The following is a 20,712-nucleotide window of genomic DNA, read 5'->3' as shown; positions in this document are numbered from 1 at the left end:
GAAAAGATAACTATTTTTATTTATTTATTTATTCATTTATTTATTTATTTATTTATTTATTTATTTATTTATTTATTTATTTATTTATTTATTTATTTATTTATTTATTTATTTATTTATTTATTTATTTATTTATTTATTTATTTATTTATAAGGCTTCTACCACTATTACACATATTGAAATAGCGGTAAGGTTGACACAACAGAGCACGGCTCCAACTCAAGTGTAACCCTTTACAATAAAAGAAAAAACAATGGCAATAACGACAACAACAAAATGAAGGAAAAACATGAAGAAAAAGTAATTTGAGAAAAGCCCTACTCTAAATTGCTAATAGCAACAGGGTGGTTGCGAAAAAATACTTCTAGCGCGGCAGCACTTAGGACAAACTGATTTCCATGTAACTGAATTTTCGGCATTAAAAGTAGTTTGGGCGATATTTGAAAGTTAGTTTGTTTTTAAAAGAGGGTAGTGATGACGTAGTGCGTATATCTACAGGGAGTGTATTCCACACCTTTGGAATTCGATTGAAAAATGAGTTAATCAATAATTCCCACTACTTTCGCTCCGCTCATTGTTGTTTCACACACATTTTTGTACTGAAATGACCTTTCAAAAATTTATAGGGAACTGTTCGTTCAAAATGTGTGCGTTTGTCCAAGAGCGTGCGCGGGTATCGAAATTCTGTTGACAAACATAGTTTTAATTTGTTAACGCTATTTTGGAGAAAAGAGATCTGTAATGTATAATTCCAATGACATTCGCTCAACTCTTTGTTGTTTCACGGACATTTTGTACTAAAATGAACTTTCAAACATTTATAGGGAGATGTGCGTTCAAAATGTGTGCGTTTGTCAAAAACTGTGCGCGGGTAACGAAATTCTGTTGACAAAAATAGTTTTAATTTGTTAACGCTATTTTGGAGAAAAAGAGATCTATAATGTATAATTCCAATGACATTCGCTTAACTCTTTGCTGTTTCGCGGGCATTTTGTACTAAAATGAACTTTCAAACATTTATAGATAGATGTGCGTTCAAAATGTGTGCGTTTGTCGAAAACTGTGCGCGGGTATCAAAATTCTGTTGACAAAAATAGTTTTAGTTTGTTATCGCTATTTTAGAGAAAAGAGAACTATAATCAATGATATAATTCCCACTACTTTCGCTCCGCTCATTGTTGTTTTACACACATTTTTGTACCGGAATGACCTTTCGAAAATTTATAGGGAAATGTGCGTTCAAAATGTGTGCGTTTGTCAAAACCTGTGCGCGGGTATCGAAATTCTGTTGACAAAAATAGTTTTAATTCGTTAACGCTATTTTGGAGAAAAAGAGATCTATAATGTATAATTCCAATGATTTTCGCTGAACTCTTTGTTTTTTTCACGAACAACATTTTGTTCTAAAATGAACTTTCAAAAAATTTATAGATAGATGTGCGTTCAAAATGTGTACGTTTGTCGAAAACTGCGCGGGTATCGAAATTCTGTTGACAAAAATAGTTTTAGTTTGTTATCGCTATTTTAGAGAAAAGAGAACTATAATCAATGATATAATTCCCACTACTTTCGCTCCGCTCATTGTTGTTTTACACACATTTTTGTACCGGAATGACCTTTCGAAAATTTATAGGGAAATGTGCGTTCAAAATGTGTGCGTTTGTCAAAGAGCGTGCGCGGGTATCGAAATTCTGTTGACAAAAATAGCCTTAGTTTGTTAACGCTATTTTGGAGAAAAGAGATCTATAATGTATAATTCCAATGACATTTGCTTAACTCTTTGTTGTTTCGCGGACATTTTGTACTAAAATGAGCTTCCAAACATTTATGGATAGATGTGCGTTCAAAATGTGTGCGTTTCTCCAAAACTGTGCGCGGGTATCGAAATTCTGTTGACAAAAATAGTTTTAGTTTGTTATCGCTATTTTAGAGAAAAGAGAACTATAATCAATGATATAATTCCCACTACTTTCGCTCCGCTCATTGTTGTTTTACACACATTTTTGTACTAAAATGACCTTTCGAAAATTTATAGGGAAATGTGCGTTCAAAATGTGTGCGTTTGTCAAAGAGCGTGCGCAGGTATCGAAATTCTGTTGACAAAAATAGCTTTAATTTGTTAACACTATTTTGGAGAAAAGAGATCTATAATGTATAATTCCAATGACTTTTGCTTAACTCTTTGTTGTTTCACGAACAACATTTTGTTATAAAATGAACTTTCAAAAAATTTATAGGGAGATGTTTGTTCAAAATGTGCACGTTTGTCGAAAACAGTGCGCGGGTATCGAAATTCTGTTGACAAAAATAGTTTTAATTTTTTATCACTATTTTAGAGAAAAGAGAAGTATAATCAATAATTCCCACTACTTTCGCTCCGCTCTTTGTCCTTTTACACACATTTTTGTACTGAAATGACCTTTCGAAAATTTATAGGGAAATGTGCGTTCAAAATGTGTGCGTTTGTCGAAAACTGTGCGCGGGTATCGAAATTCTGTTGACAAAAATAGTTTAAGTTTGTTGTCACTATTTTAGAGAAAAGAGAACTATAATCAACTATTCCCGTAAATTTTGTTTCCGAAACAAAAAAGCGACCCTTTCATGTTTTACGGGGAATGCACTACGTTCCGAATTTGTGCGTTTGTCAATAAGTGTGCCTGTATCGCGTTTCTGTTTAGCCATCAAGTAGGTTTCTTGCTTCCTCGAATTAAAAAGGAACGACTTTACTGTGTCATGCATGAGACGACCGGAGCTGGCTACCTGTGTAGAAAGAAGCTTTTGATTTGCTTTCAGCAAATGCTACGCGTGGCTCTGATTGGCTGCCAGGGTAAACACCGTGATTTTAAAACCCACGAGCGGTGCATTCGAACTTCGAAACAAAAAAGATCAAGTGTTCGGCTTCTTGCGTCTTCGTCAGACTCAGAAAGAAAAGAGAATAAGACATGGAAGTTGGGGAGCTTGATTGTACCGTTACTGTAGAAAGTCTAAATGCTAGAGGTATAGTAACAAGACGAAGGACTTACAAAAACGTCACAGTTTTAGTGGGAAGGGACGAGTTTCGAGATATAATACTTCGAATTATCGCTAAAACTTCTCCCCTTGGCAAAAACTATCGTTTACGAGAGATAACAATTCACAAACGCTTTGTAAGCGAAGGGAAGGCCACAATAAAGCTTACAACTCTCGGGATTCAACTACTGTTGGCGAACTGTCCACCGGCAAAGCTTACCGCTTTTCTCAGATGTATCGTGGTAAAACTAGCAAAGAAGAAAGAGGACGGATTTGCTAGTGAGAGAACGAGAATGCGAAGTGACCTTCCCAAGAACTTTGACACTATTAGCCCACTAGTCGAGAAAGATTTTCTTAAGAGAACTACTCCAAATAAGAAGCGAGCATTTGGTGAGATCAATGGGGGTAACAATGGTCAGACACCCAAACGCTGTAAGCGTGAAGCATTGAACGACGTGCCCCGAAAAAAACTGAATATAGCTTCTCTGCAAATGAAGTTTACGGCAGAACAATCAGCAGTTATTAATGCAGTACGCTCGGGCAGGAATGTGTTCTTTACGGGGAGTGCGGGGACAGGAAAGTCCTTTCTTCTTCGTCGACTTATTGGCATGTTGCCCCCTCAGGGGACCTTCGTGACGGCCAGCACAGGGGCGGCCGCTTGCCATGTAGGGGGCACGACACTACACGCATTTGCAGGTACTATGTGACCTTGTTATCTCTAGGTTACGCACCTAGGTCATGTATAGAGTCTAGAATTAACTCGAACTCAATTTTAGATTAAACTATTTTCAATTGATTCCAGGAATTGGCAGTGGATGTGCAGACATTGAACAGTGCATTGAATTGGCATCAAGACCAGGAAGAGTCAAGCTTTGGAAAACATGTAAGCGCCTGATCATCGATGAGATATCAATGGTGGATGCAGAGTTATTTGACAAACTGTCGGCAGTCGCTCAAAGCATCAGAAGAGATGACAGACCATTTGGGGGCATCCAGTTGATCCTGTCTGGAGACTTCTTACAGTTACCACCTGTCTCTAAAATTGGTGAAGGAAAACCCAAGAAATTTTGTTTCCAGGTAAATTAAGCATGTTTTTGTTATTTGTTAAGAGTTCCTTCACTCATATGAATCATAATCAATTCTACTCCAGGCTGAATGCTGGCAGGATTGTATCCAAACCACTATCGAGCTCACCCAAGTTTATCGCCAACAAGATCCAATGTTTGTGTCTATCCTGCAGAATATCAGAGTTGGAAGGTAACTATAGAATGAGCATAAGATAATAGTCTTAGTCGCCATGGGTAACGTGGATAAACATCCTTCAACAGCTGTCCTGAGAAAGTGTTGTCCAAGCTTGAAGCCACCAAAACCAATCAGATAGAAAAGGATGGTATCCTCGCCACTAAACTGTGCACACACAAAGAAAACGTGGACCAGATAAATAAAGTGCATCTATCAAAACTTCCTGGAAAGTCCTTCCTCTTCTCAGCATGTGACACAGATACCAGTCAGTCACAGGCATTAAATAAGCAAGTTCCAGTACCAGAGAAACTAGAGCTTAAAGTTGGAGCACAGGTGATGCTTGCTAAGAACCTAGATGTGTCAAGGGGACTGGTGAATGGGGCAAGAGGAGTGGTGAAAGCATTCGAGTCCGGAAACTTGAGTAAGTAAGCCATCACCTCCCAACTATTGGTTTTAACCCAGGTTCAATAAGTCATGGGGTAACTGGGCAAGGTACATAGAGCAAGCTTCTCATGTAAATGGTTGCAGATTGTGTGATTTTATAAAGGCTCATAATCTCAGCTTTGCTCTCATTTGAGAACTGAATGCTATTACGAAAGTATTGAGCCACATAATCCTTGTGTGCTCCCTAAAGTTTTCAATATACTTACTGAACCTGGGTTATTGACATTAAAACTTTATGTAACTATTTAGCACAAAACTTATTTGGGGAAATAATGCACTGCATGTTATTTTTCCAACAATGTCACTGCTTGCACAAGGAATTTAAAGATGCTTAAGTCATGAACAAGTCTGATAGCCAGTTCCCAGCTCAATCTGAGTGCAAAATATGATTTTAGGCTAGAGTATTTATATGGAAATGATTGCTCTCTCCAGCTAACCCCATAGTAAAGTTTACATGTGGAGTAGAGAAGGCTATCACTGCCGAGAAGTGGGTGATTCGAACAGCAGGGGGTGTGATGGTCTCCAGGCGGCAACTACCCCTCAAGCTCGCATGGGCAGTCTCTATTCACAAGAGTCAGGTAATGATATAAACTAATTATTTTAACAGGTTGAACACTGATGATAAATGGTACACTGAACACCCTAAAAATAGGAATGAACAAATTGAAATCAATAAGTAAATTGTTGTTTAAAATCTCTTCTGAATAGATGGGGATTTTAGCCCTTTCTCCTCCATAACCCGTGATAATACAACTACATGTGGCAATAAGCAGTTACTATAGAATATCTTTGACGGGATGAATTTGCTAAAAAAAAGGTGTCACAATTCTAATTCAAGACAACTCTTTTTATAGACAATGAGTTATAAATTTTGTCTTCTTTTGCTTTCCAGGGTATGACATTAGACTGTCTTGAGATCTCTTTGGCTCGAGTGTTTGAGTTTGGACAAGCATATGTAGCACTATCTCGTGCGCGTAGTTTACAGGGCTTAAGAGTGTTAGACTTTGACAAGAAGTGTGCACGAGCTCATCCAGAAGTTCTGAGATTCTATGGCAGACTACGGCGGGATCAGAAGATGTCTAGCAAATTGCAAGCACTAGGTAGACAAGAAGATGACAAAGAAAACATATGCTGGTAGTTAAGGGGAAATTAGAAGCCGAATAGGGTGGAAGAGAAACTGTATTTGGATGTGTGATGAGAAAAGACATCTATTTTGGGAAAAAAGATATTTATTCATTTATCAAGATTGATCACTAGGAATATGGTCCTTTTTTGTGAGATGTTTTCCCCTACATGGATTAATTTTGGTCAGCCATATTTTTCCAGTACAGATGATGGCTTTCCACAACAAGTAAGTATAGATCTACCTATATTTCTGAAATTTCATATTATTTGTTATACAGACCAATTTCATTTTGCTGTACATAATAATATTTATTTATTCATTAGGGACATTTTAGTAATTTTGTAAATAAGCCACTACAATAAATATGAAATTTATACCTTTTTTTGTTTGCCATTTTTAACTACGTAAGGGAAATAAAATCCTGATAATGGATTGTTTTTTTAAGTGTTTCATACCAGAAACCTGGCATTAAAGCAGCAATCGCACCAGTTCCGTCAGACCAACGAAAACCTCAACCGTTGAAAGACAAAAGAATCTATGAGAATCTGCATTAACAGGCCAACAGTTCTAAATTATCAGTCACATCCTTAAAGAAACTTCCTTTTACAATTTTGACACTTCACTTTTTCTATTAAAAACATAGGAAATTGTTAGAACAGAAGTAAAATGGTGATATTGCTGTTCTAAGCCTAATACCAAATATCATATACAACCCCTCCAATAGATAAATCATACTACTTGTGACTTTGTTGACAGTATTGCAAGTTTAAGTATTCGATATGCTCATCCAACCACATGGACAAAGACAGAGTAACTGATAACTAATCAATACCAGTCTCTGTTTCTGCCGCTCAGAGCACTGACTGCTGAGCTTCTAGCATTGTCAGACTAGTTGTACTTATTCCCTGAAGATTGAATAAAGAATCAAGATCCTTCCATACCTATTTAAAAAAAGAGCAAAAAATGGTCAATTTTGGTCTTCAGTATTGTGTAGTACACCGCCCAGCCTTTTCACAGACTGGTATGGCCCTATAAGCGCATTATACCTGTTGCACATGAAGTCAATAAGCCGCAGGGGAGGCTCAGGAATGAGCATGTTGGATCTCCGACTTTTTCAATCTTATTTTTCGTTCTCAGTGTTTTTGGTGTTGGTATTTTTGGGGTGGTTTCTATCTTTTCTTTTTTTGCTGCATAACATTTTGAGCTTTATCAGACCTGTCATGTTTATAGCAGACCAACCACTTCAAAAGTGACTCTTTTCAACAGGTCCCCCTTCATTTCAACTTAGTAATTTAAGTCCACCCTGATAGTGTGCTGTGATTAGTTCCTAGTATTAGCAGAACTGCTGTAATATAATTGCAACCATTAAGGGGAGCCAGAACCCTAGCTAACAGCACAATAAGAAACCAGGGATTTAGGTAACATAACTTTTTCAAGATGCCAAATGTCTATCTCTAAACAAAAAAAAATGCAAGTTTTCTCTCACATCTATCTCAACTTGTCACTGTCATTTGATAAGCACAAATGTTGCAGCAGCACAGAATACAACAACCATTAGCACACAAGTCACCACAACAGACCATAAACGGCTTGGTCTACTGCTATCTGTAACCTGTCAATCAAACAAAAACAACCAATCAGAAAATCTTTTATAAATATGTCAAAATTCTAATGTAAAAAATATTAAATAAATACTAGTCTACATCATATGCATCAAATGACAATAAATACAGCTGACATACTAAAGTGTGAAGCTGCTCTGCAAAGACCTCAAAGGAGAACTTGCTCATTACATGTGGGCGGCCAGCCTCTCCTAGACTCTTTCTTAATTTGTCACCCTCAACAATTTTTTGCATTGCCTTGGCAAATGACTCTGCATCTGGATCACACAAAAACCCTGTTTTGTTGTGACTAACAGTTTCAAGGGGACCACCACTTTTCACTGCAATGACAGGGCGTTCTGCATACATGGCTTCTATTGGGACCAAACCGAAGTGCTCGTTACTTGGAGTGTAAAGGAGACAACAGCAGAAATCCAACAGAGCAAGCTTTTGGTTCTCAGAGAAGGACCGGATAAAGGTGACTTTCTCACTCAAGTTGTATTTTGATGCTAGAGCTTGCAGTTCCAGATAATGCTGCTTGTTTTCACCAACCCTTTCATCATAACCTCCTGTAAAACAAGGGATTGTTACTGTATTGTATTACTGAATAAAATGATCACAGGGAATTTCTCAAGCTTGTAAAACATACCAGAAATAACTAGGTGGGTTTCTTTCCATGCCTCTTTGCTGACAGTGTTTCTCAGCCAGTCCAATGCTTCCAGTGCAAGTGGAAGATTCTTCTTCCTCTCATAACGATTGATTGACAGGAAGACATGCTTTGCGGTGGGTGGGATCAAGTCCTTGACTTCCTCATGGTCAAATGGAATGTGAAATGATTCAAAATTTATAGAGGGATAGAGAACTGATGGTCTTGAACTTCTCAGTGTTTTAAATGTCTTGAGAAACGTATCAGCAGTAAAGTTGCTGTTGACTAGCACCAGGTCAGCCATGCCTTTAAAAAAAATGGTCATTAATACAAGACAAGATTTTGGGAAGGCAAAGTAGAAAAGGGCAGGATTTTGGGACAGTAGCTGTCAAGGTCTTAAGCAAAAGAAAACACTGAATAGAATATTGCATGTTACCAGAGGTTATCCTAACCTCTCTGCCACACATGCAAACGCACTAATTAACAATTAGACTATGAGTTTGAGTTTTCTATGAGTCAATAGATAGTCAACGAGAAGCATAGCTATTTGACTCATAGAAAATGAGAACAAGAATGAATTGTTTTAGTATAAATCTACTCACATACTACCTTCAAATAAATGACGCTCTTAATAATTCTCAGTAATAAATAACACAAACAACGAAAACAGTATTTTACAAAATCAAAACAGTGCGCGCTCGTTTGAAATAGCGTGTTTTATAGTGCACGCCGAGCGCATACAACTGGTATTTGCAGCCCATGCAGATAAACGAAAATTGAAAACTTTAGCTTCAAAACCCTGCAGTCTTTGTTACTTTTAGTGTCCTTTTGTAAAGATTGAAAATACATTTACTAGAAAAGATTGTGAACCAAATTTCTCGAATTTAAATCAAGGTCTTTCATCTCTTTCGCTTCAAGTGGCTTTTTCGCTAACACTATCAATGATAATAGATAGTGAGTAGGGGAGCCAATCAAATTGCGATATTCGTGCAAGTATGTGAGTGGATTTATAATAATAACACATATATCATCATAAACTACCACCATACCTAATACAAGGCATTGCCAGGAATTACAACAGGGAGGGGCCCAAAAAGCCCTTTCAATGCATTTTCTCCTCTATTTTAGATAATGTTTCATACATTTTACATTTTAACACCATACATAATAACACCTATAACATCATCATCTAACACCATACATAATAACACCTATAACATCACCTAAAATCCAAACATAATAACATCTATAACATCATCATCTAACACAATACACAATAACACCTATAACATCACCTAACACCATACATAATAACACCTATAACATCATCTAACACCATACATGATAACACCTATAACATCACCTAAAATCCATACATAGTAACACCTATAACATCACCTAAAATCCATACATAATAACACCTATAACATAACCTAAAATCCATAGATAATAACACCTATAACATCATCATCTAACACCATACATAATAACACCTATAGCATCATCATCTAACACCATACATAATAACATCTATAACATAACCTAAAATCCATACATAATAACACCTATAACATCATCATCTAACACCATACACAATAACTCCTATTACATCATTATCTAACACCATACATAATAACACCTATAACATCACTTAATAATAACACCTATAGCATCATCATCTAACACCATACATAATAACACCTATAACATCATCATCTAGCACCATACATAATAACACCTATAACATCATCATCTAACACCATACATAATAACACCTATAACATCATTATCTAACACCATACATAATAACACCTATAACATCATCATCTAACACCATTTATAATAACACCTATAACATCACTTAATAATAACACCTATAACATCATCATCTAACACCATACATAATAACACCTATAGCATTATCATCTAACACCATACATAATAACACCTATAACATCATCATCTAACACCATACATAATAACACCCATAACATAACCTAACACCATACATAATAACACCTATAACATCATCATCTAACACCATACATAATAACAACTATAACATCACCTTACATCTAAATAATAACACCTATAACATCACCTAACATCATACATAATAACACCTATAACATCATCACCTAACACCATACATAATAACACCTATAACATCATCACCTAACATCATACATAATAACACCTATAACATCACCTAACACCGTACTCAATAACACCTGTAATATACCACCTAATAATATCATACCTGTTGTGATCTCTTCAAGCCAATCTAATGGCGCTCTGTACAGCCGCTTTAGCAGGCTCTTTCTCTGCGTAAGTAGCATGTCGGGAAAGTGACAGTAGAACAAGACCTTAGCCTTACTCATCTTTAGAACAGGTACACACGCGGACACTTGGTCACACATGATAACATCCGGCTTTAAACCCGAGAACCACACCAAATATACAGCAGCATAGATCATTCGCACATAAGCCCAGAAGGCGTAGAAATGTCCAAGGCACTGCCTAGGAAGCCAGTCGCCTACAGCAGTCACATTAAGTGTACCGTCTTTAGTTTCCTTGAAGCAGTGGCTTTTATCGTGGTGTGCAGTAACGAACTGGACGCAGTGACCTTTGGATTTCAGAGCGAGAGCTGCGTCAACCACAAATCGCTCCGCGCCTCCAATGCCGAGGTCAGGGTGAATAAAAACTACACGGACCATCTGTAAAGTAATCAACAGATAAACAGAGGGAAAACTTGAGGATTTTGGAGAGTTTCTGAGATGGAGAAACGGGTTGAGTGCTTGATCTGGTAAACCCTAAAACAGTCAGGCGCAATCGCGTGGCGGGGGCTTGGGTACGACACATGCGCAGCTCGTACCCGCCGAAAAACAAAATGGCGGCGTCCCAAGCCATTAAGTTTTTCTAACTTTATATCCTTTCCTACATCTTTATGTATTTAAAAGAGCCTATGATTGATACAAGGTGACTTGTGCTGTTCCTTTAATAGCGTGATCTCTGTTTATTTGTCGCAAAAATGAGTGATATTCGTGATATACTTGAGTTGGAGCAGCCAGCTTCATATGGCGGGGTTCCGTCAAAAGATGCGATCGTTTCAGGCATGAAGGTAGGGTCTTGTTTATCTTTATTGCTTACACTTATATCTTTCTAAAAGCCTTATTTACTTGCTTTTTTAGAATAGGTGTATGTAGCTGATTAAGTATGTCAGTGTTGCTCCTTGGTCTTTTGCCTCCTAATAATAATTGATTTGAGCCAGATAATCTGACTAAATTATAATAAATGTTGTGGTTTGAAATGCTTCTTGGTTTGAAATTGTTAAAACCAGTTTGAAAAAAATCCAAACCATGCCACATTTGTTGTGGTTTGAAATGCTTCTTGGTTTGAATTTTTTTCAAACTGGTTTTAACAATTTCAAACCAAGAAGCATTTCAAACCACAACATAAACATGCAAACATATTTTCAAACACTGGAATCCAATTCCCCTTCCTAGCATATTTTACAAGGGTGACTTAGCACACAAACACTTCTATAAAACATGAGAATGGCATGTTTTCTGTGATGATGACATGAGCGACAAAGGAAGCTGGAAATGCCATCTTCTAGAACTTTCAAACAGGCGGAAGTGCACATGGCATCAGTACTCTATTGCGTCTATGCCTCTGTCACCCGTAGACTCCCTTGACTATCTGCGTGTTCGGCTCTCAAAGGATCTTCGATGGAACAAGCATTGTTCCAGGGTAGCAGCTAAAGCAAATCGATCTCTTGGGCTCATCCAAAGAATTCTTTGCCCCTGCCACCCAGAACCCAAGGAGATTGCGTACACCGCCATGGTCCGCCCCATCTTGGAGTATGCTGCCCCTGTGTGGAGCCCTTATACGGACTCGGCCGTCGACAGGGTACAGACTCAGCCGTCAACAGGGTAAAGACTCAGCCGTCAACAGGGTACAGACTCAGCCGTCAACAGGGTACAGACTCAGCCGTCAACAGGGTACAGACTCAGCCGCCAACAGGGTACAGACTCAGCCGTCAACAGGGTACAGACTCAGCCGTCAACAGGGTACAGACTCGGCCGTCAACAGGGTACAGACTCAGCCGTCAACAGGGTACAGACTCAGCCGTCAACAGGGTACAGACTCAGCCGTCAACAGGGTACAGACTCAGCGGTCAACAGGGTACGGACTCAGCCGTCGACAGGGTACAGACTCCGCTGTCAACAGGGTACAGACTCGGCCGTCAACAGGGTACAGACTCGGCCGTCAACAGGGTACAGACTCAGCCGTCGACAGGGTGGAACAGATTCAGAAATATGCGACCCGTTTTGTTTCAACAGTTACCATCCTCGTGCAAGCACCACATCCTTGGTGCCAAACTTAAACTGGGCTACCCTAAAGAATAGACGTCTTCTCATACAAGCGTCACTTTTCAATAAGATTCCAAATAACCTTGTAAATATAGACTTCCCTTCCTGCGTATACCTAACTCTCGTCCTACTAGAAAAAAATCAGTGCATGTTTGTTCAACCTCAAGCTTCTGTTCTGGCCATTAAGGAGACGCGTTAGTAATTCTTTATAGCATTTTTTTCAATGTACTCGTTATAAAATTGACGTATAGTAGTCTCAAATCTTGTCTGGTTCATGTTTTTGGAGGATGATATTTAAGCATCCGTATTTGATGTGCTAATGTTTTATTTTATTTATCGGTAACCGATTTACAGTTATTTAACATATGAACAGACCAGTATTTTATAAACTTTCCAATATATTTCCAAAAATAACCAATGCTTTTTCTTTGAATTTGCGGAGAGACATAACTTATACTTAGGCATGATGGGGACCATAGTGGCAAGTCTAAACTGACCGTGTAAATTTTTTTGTCAGCATACTCCATTTTCTACCTTTGCTTCGGGCAACATTGCGTTATCCTTCAATTTGTTTTAGAGAAAGCAGATACACCTTTGTTGTCTTCAGCCAAAGGAAGCTTAGTGGTTGACTTCATTTGTACGTAAAGGACAGGGGTATAGATTATTTCGATTAGACACGACCACAGAGCAAATTTATACAACTTTTATTTAGATTTCGAATCCTCTTTAAAAAGTTATAATGTCTTCACTTAAAAATCGACAAATAAGCAATTCTGTGCTTCCTCATTTTAGTGGAGCTTAGGGGACCCTACAATACAGTTAGGGAGTATTCATTAAATACACCAATGGGGGGAGGGAAGATATTGAGGGGGGCTCCGAAAATTTTTAACCAGCAAAAGGGGGGGCTCCAAAAAAAGGGTCCTCAAAGCGAAAGAGAAAGATAATTTTGGGGTTCTATAAGGAGGGAGGGGAGGAACCGAAAAAATGTTTATAATCAAAGAGGGGGGCTCTGAAATTTTAAGGTGTCTCGAGTAAAAATATTCCCTCCCCCCCTCGGTATACTGTAATTAATGAACACCCCATTACTCACCAAGTTCTGTCCCTATCCCGAAGTACAACATCGAGAATGAAGTGGTTTTAATCCGTTCTCTAACTTTCGAAAAAAACTTGCATGCTCAATGGAAACCCTCTAATTATTCATGTTGTGGACTTGTGAGACATTTGCACATGCATAATGTCCGACTAACATGTTTGTCAGGCCTGAATGCCTTGATCGAACAGAGATGAATGTTGATGAGTATCATAGATATGGTTCAGACCCCGTGCCCAATTGATTGCTTACTCACTCCGAAAAACTCTCATTGTCTCATCTTCTTACTTCACCTTTAACACTTTTTAATCTTACCTGAGAGTTCATGCATTAGATTGCTTAACACATTGACCCCTCAACCGGCCTGTACCGGCTTTGGGAAGTACCCACAACCCAAAAAATTCATAAATGCAAACTAAACACAACAAGATGAAGATACTCAGGCATCAGTCTAAGGGATAAATGGTCTTGAAGATATTTATCCAACCAAGGTGATGGCAACTACTCTTAAGCCAAATAATAGCACAGGTTCTTTGACAAATTTCAAATCGAATAAGGAAAGAAAAGCAGAATCACCCCTCTCAATAAAACACTCAAAATACAACACAAGGGAGAGAGATCAGCAAACACAGCTCAAGACACAAATAGATACCTTTATTCTGATCCTCCAGGTTCATTTCCATGGCCTCAAAACACAATGCCACTCCTTGAAGGCTTGTAAAACAACGAAGATGCCTTTACGGATTGAAAAGCATTCTGAGAGATCCAGGGAAAAATTCACGAGGGGAGGGCCAGTCAATACTCCTCTCCCCAAAGTCAGAAGTCTTTTCACCCCAAAGCCAAACAAATCAATTCCAGGTCATACAGACCCAGAATAGCAGTGTAAACAATTTTGGAATCAATTTGGTTTCAGAAACGACAGCATTTAGGAGAGCTGTGGTGATTCATTAGAAAATTATTTTCTCATCCAGGCAAAGCCAAACAAGAAAAAATCATCATGAATCCACCTTTGCTTGCAAATATCCATAAGCAAAGCACTCAATTATGCCCCAAAAGACTTCATGATGTCCTGAGACACTCCTAATATGCTCATAGCTGTATCTTTGATGAAAAATACAAGCAACCATCAACTTGTGCTGGCTTCAGCACAACGACGAGGGATTAAAAGTGGGGACCGCAAAGCACTGTTGGAAAGCTTGGATACCGCTGACTAGGTGCAGCTGTGTTTGACTTTGACGGGCTGTATAAAACTCAGAATAGGGGGGGAGGTATCTGTTTTCAGTCTGTTTTTTTTGTAAATTCAGATAAAAAATAGCCAGGAAAACCAGAAAATAGCCAGTCAATGATTTAACAGACAGTTGATTTACAATATTTCAGTTGGCTGTTTTTACAAAAAGTGAAATTTAGCATGTAATCCCTGATGAGGAATCCTTATTTTTAAATATTTTCTTTAATATGCAACCACCTTCAGCATCTCATAAAGACCATTTCTCAACCCTGTGAGGGCTATACAGTAAACATTTACAGTAACTATCCTTGACATTCATCAACTCTTTTCTCTGGCTCTATCCTGACTTTCTAATGAACTTTCCCTTATTGTTTAGAATAACTTGATGACAAATTTTGCAAGATTCTTATTTAAATAAACCTTTTTATGTCAGTATTAAAAAAATGATTGATTAGTGTTGATGTCAAATACAGATAAAATTTTGGTAGAATTGCCATCACTCATCTTTTTTTATTTGCTTTCTTCCAGCAACCCAAGAAACCCAAGAGAGTGTCAGAACAACCATTGAAACGTCCAGAAGGGATGCACCGAGAGCTCTTTGCTCTTCTGTATAACGATAATCGGTACTGTATGTTTCTCTTGCGCAATCAGTAATAAGAAGTGCTTTCTGGAAGTGTCCACTATTATTACAGAAATAACAGAAACAGTAATGATGTTTGAGTAACGAGTAAAACATGTATAAATAGCTGTGTGTAAGAAGAGCTGGAAGAGATTGATTTGCCATCAACAACCAACAGAACAACAACATTTTGGGACTAAAGATAATTCTTAGGAGCTATTAGCACTACAATAATTTAACAGCTAATAGATCATTTTAAGACTTTTGCTATATTCTGTAGGGACTCCCCATCGCTGGCTCCAAGTGACACAACTCACGGATACAAACAGCTGAAGGCTAAATTAGGCAGAAAACATGTCCGGCCATGGAAATGGGTCCCGTTCAAGAACCCTGCCCGTCCTGATGGAGCCATGCTGTATCACTGGCGAAGAGGTGCTGATGAGGCCAAGGAATACCCCTTTGCCAGATTTGATAAGGTATTTTTCAGCTTGGTTAACAAAGGTGGTATTTATTCTACTTACAGCATTAATGACTTGGACAAATAACTACACTGTCTTCATTATGGGGTGTCCTTACTGTATTAAGCAGGTCAAAATTTACATAAAATATTTGGAGCAATCAAATAGATAAACTTTACAACTGTTGCCAATAACATCCATTATTAAGTGGGGGGTCTTTATGGCGAGTTTCACTCTATAGATGTTCATAGCAATGTTGTTGTAATTGATTTATCTTTTGTGAATGTCCCACAGAAAGTAGATGTTCCCACGTACACCAATGAAGAATATAAGGTAGTGGTAATTTTTTGCACCCACTCATGTCATGTGATTGAGCTCCTTGTTCTTTGCAGTCTAATCACTATTGTGTCTAATCACTTTTGTGTCTAATCACTATTGTGTCTTATCACTATTGTGTGCTGGTTCTTGTTTATAGATGTATTTAAATGATAATCAGCAGTCAACGTGGACACAAGAAGAGACAGACCACTTGTTTGAGTTATGCAGGTATGGTATGCTTATTTGTTTTTTCCTCTAATTGTTTTTGTTGCCAAGAATTTCTTTTTTGAGCAATGCTTACCTAGTGTTCTACCCAGACAGTGGTGCGTGTGGCATTCCGCCATGCTGTAATTTCCGAGCCCCACTCTGCTCTCAATCTTGGGTTATCCACCGTCCTGCATACCACTGGAATGCAGAAAATCAAACTTGCTAATTTAAGCAAATTGCTAATAAAGGCATACCATTCTTCACCAGGACTTATGACCTACGCTTCATTATCATTAATGACAGATATGACAGAGAAAAATTTCAGGTAAATTATTAAGAGCTCGCTACTTTCAATTTATATGAAGTTGGAATAATTTGCTATGTTTTTTAGACAAGAACTATTGAAGATTTAAAGGATAGATACTACAGCTGTGTAACCAGGCTCCTGAAGGTAACAACTACAGGTCTCACACTTGCTTCAAGGGATCTTGAAGCAAGTTTAAACAAAAAAGAATTGTGAAAACTTTAAAAGAAAATTTGAAACTAAAATGATGATCCATGAATTTTTTTGTATATATTGTGCCAAAATTTAAGAATAAAAACGGTGAATATCATATTTTTTTCCAATAAAGAAAGGATGGGGAAGGTCAAATCTATCTTGTTTTTTCTTGGATTTTTGAAAACAATTTAATTTTACAAATTCACCTTTTATGATTGTATTCACCTATATATCATTTTGCATTTCTAAGGCAAGAGTTCCTACTGGCCAAGAGCCTGCTAATCTGCCAACCCCATATCATGCTCAGCACGAAACAGATAGGAAAAGACAGCTTCTGAAGCTCTACAACAGAACACAAGAGCAGGTAGGGGACATCACTTAGCCAGGCAGTTCATACCAGGATTCCCCTATTGGTACTACCAGGGCTTTAATTCAGGTTTGTAACAGCACAAATAACGCTTTGTGTTTTGGTGCCATGTGCCATCCATTAACCCATACAATCTAAGCCAGAACTGGCTGAAAGTCTTGATCATGCCTTTTTAGCTTTCAGTACTGTATAAAAGCCGACACTATAATGACTTACCTAAGCGCTTTTTAACCCATTGACCCCTGGCTATTTTTTAGCTGAATTTAAGCTCTCTTGTCTATATCTAGGTGCAAGAAGAAGAAATGCTGATGGCAGAGCTAAGAAAAATTGAAATGCGCAAAAAAGAAAGGGAGAAAAAACAACAGGACTTGCAGAAGCTGATTACTGCAGCAGAAAACAGTGCAGAATATCGACAAAAGTATGAAAACTTTCTAAAAATGTGTATTTAATTAAATATTCGATATTGTTAACCTCTTGTGACCATAGTTTGGCTAAAGAAAAAACTAATAATTTCAGGCGTGAGAAGAAACCAATAAAAAAGAAAGTTCCCAAGAAAAAAGGAGATGCACAAGAAGAGAAAAAGGTAAATGTGCCATCTTTTCTCACATGCAATAAAAAACGATAAAGTAGCTTGTCCCACTAACATCCATCTGTCTATTTGATGCTTTTGGTTTTCATTAATAACTTTAAAGTCAAATTAACTGAAAATACATGTACCATACACATTACATCTTCCCCCACCCCCCCCCCCAAACACATTACTTAGTGCACATTGTTGGAGTGCTGCTCTTTTCAACAGGTTGAAGTCCCTAGTACAGGAGTCAAGTTCCCTGAGAACAAAGGAGCTGGTGTATTCCTTAGAAGTGCTAGGGTGGGTATTAGAACATGGGTATTTTAGGAGGAATACTAATATCCCAAATCCAATCTTATTAACCTCATAGCAGAAGAGAACACACATCTGATATGCCTTGGTTCTTGCAGCTTAAAATGCCTGGAGCAGTTGGCACCAAAAAGACAAAAGCTGTTGAGCAATTACTGGAAGAACTTGGTGTCGGTAAGTTTCTTTGTTTACTGTGTGAATATGTTTCACATGTTTCCATGAGATGGTTTGCTATTAATCTGCTTATATTGTGATCTCTTATGTTTCCTATATTGGGACATCTTTTTATGAATACAATATGGAAAAATATTTTATGACATACTCCTCCAAAGCCAATGGTGCTTTCTTCTATATCACACAAACAGAATATGGCCAAAACAACTTGTACACATTACACATTTTGGTGTTCAGGCTAAAGTTTGTTTCCCAACCCAATAAAAAGCTCTGGTGATTCAGCTTTATCTGTTTAAAATGATCTTTATCAAGCTATTCAAAACATATAAAATACAATTATTTAGAGCTACCGTGAAACATACCTTTTAACACAAACACCCATTTTTTTGTTCTTTTGATGCAGTCACATTGAGGCAGTCAATAATTTCAACAACATCAACAAATCCACAAATGTCCTAGCGATTATCCATTCAAAATTTATCCCATACACTATAAATACATTGTATGTACTTTGATTAACATAGGATGGATTTAGATTTCACAATTCCTTTGCACCAATAAACTTTTAACCAGTGAATCAATAACTACTTTGCTAGGGATTTCCCTGGATGTGATGTCACGATGTGACATATTTTTTTAACAAGCATCATGCCATTAAACAAGCATTCATGAAATTTTCATATGGGTATCCACTGGTGATTTTTATTTGACATATTTTAGTACAGTTAGCTATGGCTATGGTAAGATTAAGGTTTGCAAGCAAATATTTATAGCTATGTATCTCTTCCTGATATTAAAACCAGATTTACCCTGTTGCATCACTGTTTTTGATTTGAACTCTAGATTTGCAGCCTATGCCTACAGAAAGCATATCCCAGCAGTTTAATGAGCTGCGTAATGACATGATCCTACTCTATGAGCTCAAGCAGGCAGCTGGGAACTGTGAATTTGAACAACAGACTTTAAAGTAAGTAAATCCCTGCCCACCTGAGAAAACAGGAGATTTCAGACTATGCTAGTTTGCACCTTATTATGTGCCATTTAATTTACTGGGTAACTTGTTGTGATATTGTGTTATTGTTCTCCCCATAGGCACAGAATCGAGGCTTTAGCACCTGGGAAGGATATTAGTCATTTGCTAGGTACAGGACACTAATACCACAAGCTTATCAAACTGCCATATTTTGATGTTCAGTAATATCCCACATGGTATTAAAGGAAAATGAGATGCTAGTATTATAACCATTCCTATTATGTTAGGTGCGGAGAGGGGGGGGGGGGGGGGGGGGGGGTAGAATGAGCTTTAGAAAAACTTTGATAATGTACAAAACATGTCCATTATATATAATCAATTGTTATTACTGCTGTTCCAGTGTCATTCGATGTACCAGCAACCCCTAAGGTATGCAACAATGATGTGAATCGTCTTCTCTCATCAGTGATGCCCAAGTGTAATGACTTGCTCTCTCTACCACAGGTAACCCAACAGCAGCCTAGTGTCCAGTCTGCAACGCCTCTTATAGATGCAGTTACACCCTCTCCAGGATCACTCAACCCGGTAAGATGTGTTACCATTCCAATGCAAGTTCGTCGACCCAACAGCGAGTTCCACACTCTGGGCATGTGCAGTTCAGGATGACATGGTCGCCCGACCTCTAAAACTGCCTTTTATTAATACCTTTCTTTGCATAAATATTGTCCTGTGGAAGCCAGTTTTTCTTGGCAATGTGTAGTTCTAGAAAATATCCAATGGCTATCTAGATTCGATATTATGAATGTTATTGAGTCTGTAACAGAGGCGAGATATTCCAAGGGCAATCCACAGAACTTTTCTTCCTTTTTTTGGGGGTACATGGCTTAATTGGAAGTTTCCTAGTATTGAACCTTTTACCATTGACCCATGATTGCATGTTTTTGTTCTAATAGAGGGTTAATTTTTATTTTTAGCAGAGAAAACGTAGAACAGCAAGCGTGTTTATGGACCAGAATCCTCTAAAGAAGAAGAAATTCTGAAGCGATGACCTAGTTATCCAAGTTAGTGCAGTTCAACCATTCAAATAGTAAGAGGGAGTGGTCAGATTGCTCTTTGAAAACACTTTCAGAGACTATTCTTTGAGTTTTCCTGTTTTCTAAGAGTGGTCATCTTAGCCTGTTAAACACCCTTGAAGATGTTGCCATCCTATGAATCCCGGCAGTCAGCCATTCTGCTATTTGTGTATAGTGCCCAAATCTTGGTCAGAAAGAAAGCGCTTATGTAGGAGTATGTACAGACTGTAAACAAATACAAACATCACTCTTCAGGGTGGACTCAAAGGGTAGCGTATATGAATGCATACAATATTGTATTCTCCTCTTCCGGAAAAAAAAAAAGATGTGAATAAAAATTAATATCCCACCCGGGAGCATATATAGAATGTATTTCTGTAC

The 20,712-nt window shown here is 37.9% G+C and overlaps 3 protein-coding genes across 5 annotated transcripts; 2 read left to right on the top strand and 1 right to left on the bottom strand.

The window, feature by feature from the left end:
* The first annotated feature begins 2,841 nt into the window (after window positions 1-2,841).
* LOC5517120 (ATP-dependent DNA helicase PIF1) lies at window positions 2,842-6,203 on the top strand. The gene is made up of 6 exons (XM_001637156.3): window positions 2,842-3,706; window positions 3,813-4,087; window positions 4,161-4,267; window positions 4,339-4,673; window positions 5,129-5,274; window positions 5,589-6,203. Exons 1-6 carry the CDS (start codon window positions 2,944-2,946, stop codon window positions 5,832-5,834), a joined length of 1,872 nt encoding a protein of 623 aa, XP_001637206.2. The 5' UTR covers window positions 2,842-2,943; the 3' UTR covers window positions 5,835-6,203.
* Window positions 5,908-10,892, bottom strand: LOC5517178 (alpha-1,3/1,6-mannosyltransferase ALG2). 2 transcript variants are annotated; one of them, XM_048722184.1, is made up of 5 exons: window positions 10,330-10,892; window positions 8,073-8,375; window positions 7,565-7,992; window positions 7,309-7,434; window positions 5,908-6,763 (listed from the first exon to the last, which is right to left on the bottom strand). In XM_048722184.1, exons 1-4 carry the CDS (start codon window positions 10,784-10,786, stop codon window positions 7,330-7,332), a joined length of 1,293 nt encoding a protein of 430 aa, XP_048578141.1. In that variant the 5' UTR covers window positions 10,787-10,892; the 3' UTR covers window positions 5,908-6,763; window positions 7,309-7,329. The 2 variants fall into 2 exon arrangements, with proteins under 2 accessions (XP_048578141.1, XP_048578101.1); XM_048722144.1 differs by having other exon boundaries at window positions 5,908-7,434.
* A 51-nt stretch (window positions 10,893-10,943) lies between these two features.
* LOC5517177 (DNA methyltransferase 1-associated protein 1) lies at window positions 10,944-20,694 on the top strand. 2 transcript variants are annotated; one of them, XM_032387205.2, is made up of 17 exons: window positions 10,944-11,190; window positions 15,292-15,386; window positions 15,663-15,858; window positions 16,135-16,173; window positions 16,316-16,386; window positions 16,633-16,690; window positions 16,757-16,816; window positions 17,115-17,228; window positions 17,519-17,649; window positions 17,748-17,814; window positions 18,031-18,102; window positions 18,213-18,285; window positions 19,129-19,252; window positions 19,378-19,427; window positions 19,659-19,687; window positions 19,763-19,843; window positions 20,236-20,694. In XM_032387205.2, the coding sequence occupies exons 1-17, from the start codon at window positions 11,101-11,103 to the stop codon at window positions 20,296-20,298; spliced, it is 1,413 nt and encodes a 470-aa protein (XP_032243096.1). In that variant the 5' UTR covers window positions 10,944-11,100; the 3' UTR covers window positions 20,299-20,694. The 2 variants fall into 2 exon arrangements, with proteins under 2 accessions (XP_032243096.1, XP_001637205.1); XM_001637155.3 differs by having other exon boundaries at window positions 20,233-20,694.
* Window positions 20,695-20,712: the final 18 nt, after the last annotated feature.

Source organism: Nematostella vectensis, chromosome 1 (assembly GCF_932526225.1).
Source record: "Nematostella vectensis chromosome 1, jaNemVect1.1, whole genome shotgun sequence".
NCBI classification, from domain to species: Eukaryota; Metazoa; Cnidaria; class Anthozoa; order Actiniaria; family Edwardsiidae; genus Nematostella; species Nematostella vectensis.
This window is presented reverse-complemented; position numbering and strand designations above follow the sequence as displayed.

Coding starts and splice junctions, on each gene's coding strand:
- LOC5517120 (XM_001637156.3), top strand. CDS start 2,944: ATGGAAGTTGGGGAGCTTGATTGTACCGTTACTGTAGAAAGTCTAAAT. Junction 4,268..4,338: donor CAGAATATCAGAGTTGGAAG/GTAACTATAGAA, acceptor ATCCTTCAACAG/CTGTCCTGAGAAAGTGTTGT. Junction 4,674..5,128: donor ATTCGAGTCCGGAAACTTGA/GTAAGTAAGCCA, acceptor TGCTCTCTCCAG/CTAACCCCATAGTAAAGTTT.
- LOC5517178 (XM_048722144.1), bottom strand. CDS start 10,786: ATGGTCCGTGTAGTTTTTATTCACCCTGACCTCGGCATTGGAGGCGCG. Junction 7,993..8,072: donor AACCCACCTAGTTATTTCTG/GTATGTTTTACA, acceptor CTTGTTTTACAG/GAGGTTATGATGAAAGGGTT. Junction 7,435..7,564: donor CAGAGCAGCTTCACACTTTA/GTATGTCAGCTG, acceptor TTTGATTGACAG/GTTACAGATAGCAGTAGACC.
- LOC5517177 (XM_001637155.3), top strand. CDS start 11,101: ATGAGTGATATTCGTGATATACTTGAGTTGGAGCAGCCAGCTTCATAT. Junction 16,691..16,756: donor ATGACAGAGAAAAATTTCAG/GTAAATTATTAA, acceptor TATGTTTTTTAG/ACAAGAACTATTGAAGATTT. Junction 19,253..19,377: donor TTTGAACAACAGACTTTAAA/GTAAGTAAATCC, acceptor TTCTCCCCATAG/GCACAGAATCGAGGCTTTAG.